Raw genomic sequence first — 9,479 nt, 5'->3', positions numbered from 1 at the left:
AAATGGAGGAGAGGAGCATGATTTAAGTCGTTTTAGGTCTCCATGGGATGGGACATAAGTGGGTAGGAGTGGCAGCTTCTAATCTGGCGTGCCAGCTTTGACTCCCTGCTCCTCCTCCACATGCGGCCAGCTGGGTGACCTTGGGCTCGCCACAGCACTGATAAAGCTGTTCTGGCAGAGCAGAAATATCAGGGCTCTCTCAGCCTCACCCACCCCACAGGGTGTCTGTTGTGGGGAGAGGAATGGGAAGGCGACTGTAAGCCGCTTTGAGCCTCCTTCAGGCACTGAAAAGCGGGTTATACAAGCCAACTCTTCTTCTCCTAATCAAAATAAATAATCGGCTCTAACAAAGAAAAAGTTAAATTCCTCCTGTGGAATAGTAGGGGCCATATTATTAAGCAGGTTGCCAAATTTTGTGCTCATGTGCTTAGCACACGGGAAAGACAACTTAAGCTTAAGTAAAGATGTTTTAGTGGAATTTTACTATGCATTTTTTATAATGTACGTATCAATTATACAATTTTATATATTTTAAATTTTGTATTGGCTCCCTGATTATGCAATTTTCTGCTGTGAAATGTTTTTTTTTGTTGCTATCTGTTTTATCTGGCCGCAGTGCTGTATTAAAATAAATTTGATTTGAAATAATAGTGTACACATGATTATTTTTAATACATGCGCTGCATAATTCTCATGTTATGTTCAACATCCACACTGCTGGCTGATTTAAATCCCACATTTATCAAAGTGCTAGTCCTCAGTTTCATTTGTGAAGTGAACATGTACGCAAACAGATGTATGCACAAGCCTGCAGGAACAGGGCTATTCTCTTCAAAGGGATTCACAACCGTGTTCTTTTTACTCCGAATGCTAATTTTAAGCCACGGGCATAAGATGTTTGATGAGGACGATTTCAATAAACGTTTAAGCACCCAACCTTGATGATGCACCAGCAATATTTGGATTTATTGTCTTAACATAAATAGTTGTCGGTAAGCAAAATAAGATCTGTTCATTTAGCTATATGACATGCACAACCAAATGTAATTTTCTTAAAAAAAATAGGTGGCGCCTCTTAAAACATTATTGTAACAGGGGGACAATTAGTACAAAAGAAAAAGAAACCTGATACTATTTCTAGGGTCTTTAATTATCTTCTGCCTCAAGATTTATATTGTTGCCAAACTTTGCATAGAGCTGGACTTTGAGGTCTGATAATACTCTCTGGATGGACTCTACTCGGGACTCCAAAGCTCCAATCTCTTCCTTCAAGTTTTTCTGGAAAAAATAAAAGTTAAACACATTTAAGAAAAGTTAAAATGTCATATTCCACCTACAGCAATCATTTTACTGAACCAAATATTATGAATAGCAACCTAAACAACCTTTAAAGAACATTTTAGGTGCTTTTCCACATGCTGAATAATGCGCTTTCAATTTGCTTTCAATGCACTTTGCAACTAGATTTTTATTGTGTGAAATGGCAAAATTCACTAAAATGCACTGAAAGCAGATTGAGTCCTGACCGTTTGAAAGTGGCAATCTTTGCAGTTTTAAATTGTATTGTTTCCCACATCTCAGATGGCAACAGTTGGCAAAACTTAAATGCATATGCAGTGGTCCCCAACCTGCGGGCCGCGGCCCGGTGGCGGGCCACGAAGGCCAGGGCGCCAGGCTGCGGTTCCCTCTCCCCGCCCCCCCCCGCAGTAAAAATCTTCCCAGGCCGCAAGCTTGCAGCCCGGGAAGCTTCTTACTGCGGGGGGGGGGGGGGAGGGAATCAGGGCCTCGCATGCACACATGCGCACTGTGCGGCCGAAATCGCGCATGCATGGTACTTTTGCGCATGCGCGAAAGTGCCGCGCATACGCAATTTCGGCCACACAGCGAGCATGCGCAGCCCAGCCGCGCTTGCACGATGCGCGGGCGCAGCCACGCATGTGTGCTGCGTGGGCGTGGCCATCACCCTGCCGGTCCCCAGCCGAAAAAAGGTTGGGGACCACTGTGCTAAAGTATCATAAGGACAGTAGTTTTCATCTCTCCCTCTCTCTCTCTTTCTCTCTCTCATCCAAGTGCCATATCCAGCGAGCTGGTAAAGAAATGAGGGCTGGATTTGGGGGAATAGGTAGTTAGATAGTTAATGAGCCATATTAGTTGCCAGTTCAAATTTTCGTAAATTTTAATTTTAAATTTTTAACATGAATTTAGTAAAGAGCCAGCTTGGTGTAGTGCAGACTTCTAATCTGGGTTTGAATCTGCTCTCCCCCACATGCAGCCAGCTGGGTGACCTTGGGCTCCCCACGGCACTGATAAAACTGTTCTGACCCAGCAGTGATATCAGGGCTCTCTCAGCCTCACCCACCCCACAGGGTGTCTGTTGTGGGGAGAGGAAAGGGAAGGCAACTGTAAGACACTTTGAGACGCCTTTGGGTAAAGAAAAGCAACATATAAGAACCAACTCTTCTTCAAAATATGCCACTTGTTTATTTTAACTATGTTGTCAACCACCTCAAGCCCAATGGAAAAGAGCCAGTCTAGAAATCGATCGAATAATAATAATTCTCATAATTTTGCTTATTCCAAACTAAGGCATTCGTGGTTCTAGATTCCATAAGTATGCTAAATAGTAATAAATTCTTCATTTCTATACTATTGAGGCAGTCAAACTGGGTTAAAGCCAATAAGACGGAAAGTACTGCATATGTTTCATTCCTCCAGCCCCTCAATCGCCTAGCTGCAAAGATTTTGGAAATTTTACATCTCTAATCTACAACATGACTCAATCATGTTCCACAGGAGTTAACGTCTCAGCACATTATGACCTAGATGCCAAAGAGCAGGATTTGACTCTACCTTACTCTCTTCCCGTCCCACCACCAGCTCCAGTTAGAGTTCAGTTTTGGTTTAGTTTATTAAGCTTATACCCTACTGCTCCTGGCCAGCCGGCTCAAGGCGGTTAACATCAACAGAGAATAACGATTTAAAACATGGAAAAACCAACCCACCTGAACCCTCCTGTAAAGCGATGGATTGCACAAGCTACTTCATGTCTCAGGGTGGGATGTTCAGAGGGGGGAACCAGTTGATGTTCTGCCACACGGCATGGAGGGACATCTCAGATAAATGCTTACCAGCACTGCAACAATGAAGACCTGGCATTCCTATATCTCCCATTTACAGCAACTGTCTTATCAGATGCCACAAGAGACACTGGTGGGACACCAGGGGGACAAATGCCCTCTGAATGTAGGTGCTGTCATGGTGTCTACTCTACGTTCATGCAGAAAGAGTAGGTAGGGGGATTTCTTGGGGTTACCCTTTTCATTTAGTATGCCAAAATATTTGCAGAAAGAAAACCCTGAGCAAATTTAACGGACTGATTCGTTCTTTGTGGTTGCCGTATCACCAAGAGGCAGCATCCGAACATTGTAGGATGTTATCCTACCATTATGCTCTGCTAGTTGTTCACAGGGCTAGGATACTTGTTCACAATTGAACTGTGACCTACACACAGGAAACTCTGGTTGAAAATGATTTTGATAGTATAACGGTAGAGGCATAGGATTTTTAGGGAGGAGGGGGGCATTACAATAAATTCCAGAACCTTCCTAATTAGTTCTTTTCCACTTTCTTGCATTTTAAAATTCTTTTTCTATCTCGTACTATTGTTAGTTGGCAGCTTTTTGTATTATTTCTTTTATCAATTTAATCTCTTTTGGGGGGGTAGACCCCAAACACCCCACCCCCCTTTGCATATGGCCTTCTAATGATACTGAGATTCAGTATTCAACAGTGTATGGGTATATCCATTCCATACACCTACCGAGTCAGTCACTAACCTTTGCTTCCTCCAACATTTCTTGCGTTTCTTCTTGGGGGTGGCTAATGAAGACGTCTCCAATTTGATAGGGTATCAGCAGCAAATCATCTTCGAGCATCATGACGTCATCGCAGGCATCTTCCAGGTTCTGCAGCTGTTTCTGTGGTCAAAAGATCAGTCACTCTCTTCCATCTGATTATGATTAAAGGTCAACATCATATATAGAGAGGCAAAAAAAAAAAAAAAAAAGGAAAACACCCGTAAAGTGGTAGCCACATCTACAGAACCTGTTCCAAATTGGCTGGGATTATACAGCAAAGGAAAGAGCCTCTTGTAGCGCAGTGGTAAGACAGCAGACATGCAGTCTGAAAGCTCTGCCCATGAGGCTGGGAGTTCAATCCCAGCAGCCGGCTCAACGTTGACTCAGCCTTCCATCCTTCCGAGGTCGGTGAAATGAGTACCCAGCTTGCTTGCTGGGGGGTAAACGGTAATGAATGGGGAAGGCACTGGCAAACCACCCCGTATTGAGTCTGCCATGAAAACGCTAAAGGGCGTCACCAAGGGTCAGACATGACCTAGTGCTTGCACAGAGGATACCTTTACCTTTTATACAGCAAAGGGTCTCAGTTGACTGAAAACGGCAACACGTGTATGGTGAAAGCACCAAAAAGAAAAGATAAAATTCCACACTAGGTAACACAGTGGTACAAGGCACCATCGAGTCAAAGCCAACTTATGGGGAACCCAAAGGTTTTTAAAGCAAGTGACAAACAAAATTGGAATGCCATTGGCTGTCTCTGCGTAGCTACCCTTGTCTTCTCTGGTGGTTTCCCCTCCATGAACTACCCAAAGCTGACCCTGCTTAGCTTCTAAGATCCCTTGCGAACATTACTGATGTCTCCTAGAAAGTGAAACTACAGTGGTGAGAAGCCACAGCAAGACCTCCTCTCCTTACGTTAGTCCAGCTCCAGGAATATGACCACTGATCATGCCAGAGAAAGACAAAAACCCTGTCTTGCTGAGCCCTAACGAATGATCCTTTAGCATGCTGACTGAGAAGCAAGGTCAATAATCGTCTTTTGCCTAATACGTATGCTGAGAATGCAGACTTCAGTGGGATCCTAAGCAGAAGCCAATAAACCCAGAAGGTGGTAACTCTGCTTTGGAACGCACGGCCACTGGCCAGACCTCCTGCTCGGAGTCCTTCTAGGGAGGGCACCTTTTTATCCTCGATTTCTTCTTTCAGTTCCGTGATTCTGCTGGTGTTCCTTGCAAACTTGTTGATTTTCTGCTGATCTTCAAACGTGACGTTGACGTCTTCCGCCGCCTGAAAAAGAGAAACAGCAAAAGCTCAGCAGGTTTATATGTTTAGCCACCCTCCTTCCAAGAAAATCACAGCTGAGTACGTGACCCCCCCTTGCCCCCTTTTAGAAGCAAAGTCTAGAGCAGGGGTAGTCAACCTGTGGTCCTCCAGATGTTCATGAACTACAATTCCCATGAGCAAATGCTGGCAGGGGCTCATGGGAATTGTAGTTCATGAACATCTGGAGGACCACAGGTTGACTACCCTTGCTCTAGAGGGAGACACAACTGCCATCTTCAATGATTTGAAGAGCTATCATACAGAACAGACTGTCCTAGAACCAATGGACGGATATCACAAGGAAGGTGATCTTGGTGCAGCGTGGTGTAGTGGTTAAGAGCAGCAGCCTCTAATCTGGAGAACCGGGTTTGATTCCCCACTCCTCCTTCATGTGTAGCCAGCTGGGGGACCTTGGGCTAGTCACAGCTCTCTCAGAGCTCTCTCAACCCCACCAAACTCACAGGGTGTCTGTTGTAGACAGAGGAAGGAAAAGGTGTTTGTAAGCCACTTTGAGACTCCTTAGGGTATAAAAAAAACAGCTCTTCTTCAGGAGGAGAAAAAACCCAGCTCTTCTTCATAAGGAGAAACATCTTAATGGTGAGAGCTGTTCAACAATGGAACAGACAGCCTCAAAAAGCTCTTCTTCATTTAAGCAGAGGCTAGATGGCCATCAGTCGATACTGAAGCGATATATTCCTGCACGGAGGCAGTCGTTGGGCTAGATGGCCTTCAACATCCATTCCAACACTCCATGGCTATTCTCACAACAACCCTGTGAGGGAGGTTAGGCCCTCCAGTCAGCTTACATGTTAGGGTGGGGATCTGAACTTGGGTTTCTCTGGTTGGCCCAGCAGTCTAGTCATGAGACCATCCCACCCCATAGAAGATAAATTGCCTGGGAGCTGCCATTGGCTTTCTCTGTTGAATTAGAGCAGGGATTCCCAACCAGCATTCAGAGAACCCTGGGGTTACACGGGAGCCCTCCAGGGATTACGCAGCGTCTCCCAGAAGTTCCTACGGCCACTGACATCACTAGACATCACTGTCGGTCACTTCCCCTGTTGGTCTACAGGCCTAGTCTATTTCTCCGCAATGGAAAAATGGGAAATTATCAATTGATCAGCTGGCTTCTGCATCTTATTTCCACCCCCACTTCTCTGAAGGGGCTTGTCACCATTTCCAGAGTTCCTCAAAGCCTGAAAAATATTTCAGGGATTCCACCGCAGTCAAAACATTGAAAAGGGCTGAATTAGAGTAAGCGGGGCTCACCATTGAATGCAATCTTCAGAGTACCCAGTCTGCATTTCAACAGGACACCAGCTTAATGGTCCAAAAGGTCCCAAACCAGGAAGCTACCATAAGGCAGTATGGACAGGATTATAGCCAGAAGTAGTGTAAGCCAGGAGCATGAAGACAGCCTCAGGAAAACTCCCCAAGGCCATTGCATAAACAAAGAGTAACCCTAGGAAACACCTGAGATCACAAAGGTACCAAGAGATAGCGCATGTAACAGAGGGGCCACCTAGTAGCCCCTGAATAAACAGGCAATATTTTGTGCCATAAAATTAACATTTATAGTTCTGACTACTTGAAATAAGAAGGAAAAAAAGATGTTGGAGAAGGGAGTACTTTTCCAACTCAGTTCTAAGAGTTGGTATCAAGTCAGAGTTTTGGACTAAGATCTGGGAGAATCCAGCTTGGTGTAGAGTTTAATAGCCGTGGCTTTTAATCTGGTGAACCAAGTTTGATTCCCTTCTCCTTCACACGCAGCCAGCTGGGTGACCTTGGTCACAGTCTTAATACAGCTGTTCTCACTGAGTTCTCTCAGATCTCTCAGCACCACCTATCTCACAGGGTGTCTGTTGTGGGGAGAGGAAGGGAAGGCGATTGTAAGCCACTTTGAGACTCCTGGCAGGGGTATAAAAACCAACTCTTTGTCTTCTTCAAGTTTGAATTCCCACTCTGCTGTGGAAGCTTGCTGGATGGCCTTGGGCCAGTCATGCCCACTCGCCTTGACCTACCTCACAGGCAAGTTCTTAAGAAGATAAAAGTGGAGAGATGGAGAATGGTATTGTAAGCTACTATTGTTTCCCCCCTTGGAAAAACAAAAAATCCATAAACAAATGCATAGTTCAAAAATGACAAGCATGTTTTTAAAAAGGGAAAGGAGAAGGAGCAAAACAGAGTGTCTTTTAGCCCCCAAAGGGCCTACAGTGGTGAGAAGGTGAGTGCTTTCGGTAAGACCTAGCTGAAGATGTGTTTGTATGTTTTCTCTTAATGTCGCTGTCGTAAACAAATCACCCACCTTTTAGAAAATTCAGCAATTAGAGTATCATGCTAGGACAGGGGAGACCCAGGTTCCAATCCCCACCCCCCGTATGGAAGCTTGCTAGGCCAATCTCACAACTACCTCACAGTTTGTTGCAATGAAGATAAAATTGGGGACAATGTTGTCGGCTTCTCCGGGGGAGAAAAGTGGGGTATAAGTATTCGACCCAAGCAGTTCCAGTTAAAGAGTCTCAGAAATCTGCCTGAAACTTTGGAAAGCCACTGCCAGATGCAACGGACAACACGGCGTCGGAGGGAAATTCCCTGCTCTGCACTAGCTTAGAATTCTGTCCGCCATCGTTTCCAAAATAATATTTTCAAGCACAGCCAGAGAAGTAACTTCTGATAGAAACATTCCAAACCTGTACAAACAGCTGTGGGGAAGCAGAGGCAAGTTAACTCAGCACACAAGCTCTGACACACAGGGGCACAGAGACAGGGCTGCAGCATACGACTGAAGCGCCCGTTCTCCATGCAGAAAGGGCCCAGGTTTCTTTGACTCTACCCAGGCTTCCTCAGAAAGGCAACTGCCAGTCACGATAAATGATTCTGACCTAGGTGACCACAGATCAGGGGTCCGACATCTGCTTTGTCCACGGAACACCTTAGGATAAAGGAACTGAACGGCATTAAAAGGACTCAAGTCACAGATACTAGGCCCAAGATCCTGAAGCTCCACTGCTAATCTGAGGAAACACCAGTGAACTGGATGGACCCCATGGTCTGACCCGAGAGAAGGCAGTTTTATACACACTGCACCAAGGAAAGGGTGCATTTTATGAACACTGATGGCTCAGTTGCTGAACACCTCCTTTGCATGCAAAAGATCCAAGCCTGAGATGATAGATGGATAGACAGAGCATTGAACTGGGGTTACAGTAGGTGGGCAGGGAGTTGTGAATTTCCTGCATTCTTCAGGGGGTTGGACTAGATGATCCTGGAGGTCCCTTCCAGCTCGATGATGATGGATGGATGGAATAGGGTCGGTAGGCAGGTAGACAGATATCTGTAAAGCACCTATCCGCCAAGCGGAAGGCCGAAATCAGCAGCGCCTATGCCAAGCTTGCAAAAGCTCCCGGGTACACTCCCTACTTAAAGAGGGGGGGGGGGGGACTCCAGCAGCACGCGCTGGGAAAGCCTTTTCTCCGCCTGAGCCGCTCAGGGAGCTGCAGCCCACCAAATAAGCCGCAAGCAAGCTGGTTGCATCCCGGGGCAAGCAGATTGAAGACGCCGGCCCATCTGGCCGCTCCGTTTATACAGCAAAGGCATGCATCTGTTAAATAAATCTGCAAAGGGGGTAAAAAAATCCCCTTTCTCCCCCAGCTCCGCGTGCCTTCCCCGCACTGCCCACGCCCGACCCTGCTGGGCTGAGCGGGGCTGCTGCTGTTGCATTACATGTCTGCAGGCCACGGAGGAGCAAAGCTGTCCCAGCCTCCCTGGGCCGACGTTCCCTGCAGCCACCCACCCCTTTCCCTCCAAAAAGGCAGGGACGCCCCCCGAAAAACGCCCCTTCCACTCCTCGCACCCCCCGCCTCGGCCCCTTACCGCTTTCTTCATGGTGGCCGCCATCTTTGGGACTGCACTATTTCCCCTCCTCGACGGGGAGGCAGTCGGTCGCCCCCGCTGTCCTTTCTGGGGATCTCCCCCTCGGGCTCGATGTCTTTTCTGTCGTTTGAAGGTCCAGAAGATTTAAAAAGGCGCTTGGAGGGAAGGAGAAGTCGTGGTGATAGAATAGATTACTCCATGTCTCCCCCTCTTCTGTCAGGGTAAATTGGTACGGTCTTGGTGAAAGAAAGGGGAAAGGAGCAAACAGGCTGGCGTTGCAGTGCGCGTCCGCAAGCGGTAGGTGGCGCGGTGAGCCCGGGGAAAGCGAAGTAGATGGAGACGTCGCTTTCCTATTTTACATACCTGCATTATCCAGATTCAATAAAATCAGAGTCCAGCAGCACCTTTAAGGCCAACAAAGATTTA

General features: G+C 46.6%; 1 protein-coding gene across 2 annotated transcripts; it reads right to left on the bottom strand.

The window, feature by feature from the left end:
- Nucleotides 1–938: 938 nt before the first annotated feature.
- Nucleotides 939–9,257, bottom strand: PFDN4 (prefoldin subunit 4). Of its 2 annotated transcripts, none has more exons than XM_077335649.1 (4): nucleotides 9,054–9,257; nucleotides 5,037–5,144; nucleotides 3,837–3,977; nucleotides 939–1,278 (listed from the first exon to the last, which is right to left on the bottom strand). In XM_077335649.1, exons 1-4 carry the CDS (start codon nucleotides 9,075–9,077, stop codon nucleotides 1,147–1,149), a joined length of 405 nt encoding a protein of 134 aa, XP_077191764.1. In that variant the 5' UTR covers nucleotides 9,078–9,257; the 3' UTR covers nucleotides 939–1,146. The 2 variants fall into 2 exon arrangements, with proteins under 2 accessions (XP_077191764.1, XP_077191765.1); XM_077335650.1 differs by lacking the exon at nucleotides 9,054–9,257 and adding an exon at nucleotides 6,450–6,607.
- Nucleotides 9,258–9,479: the final 222 nt, after the last annotated feature.

This window comes from Paroedura picta, chromosome 4, assembly GCF_049243985.1.
Source record: "Paroedura picta isolate Pp20150507F chromosome 4, Ppicta_v3.0, whole genome shotgun sequence".
Taxonomy (NCBI): Eukaryota; Metazoa; Chordata; class Lepidosauria; order Squamata; family Gekkonidae; genus Paroedura; species Paroedura picta.
This window is presented reverse-complemented; position numbering and strand designations above follow the sequence as displayed.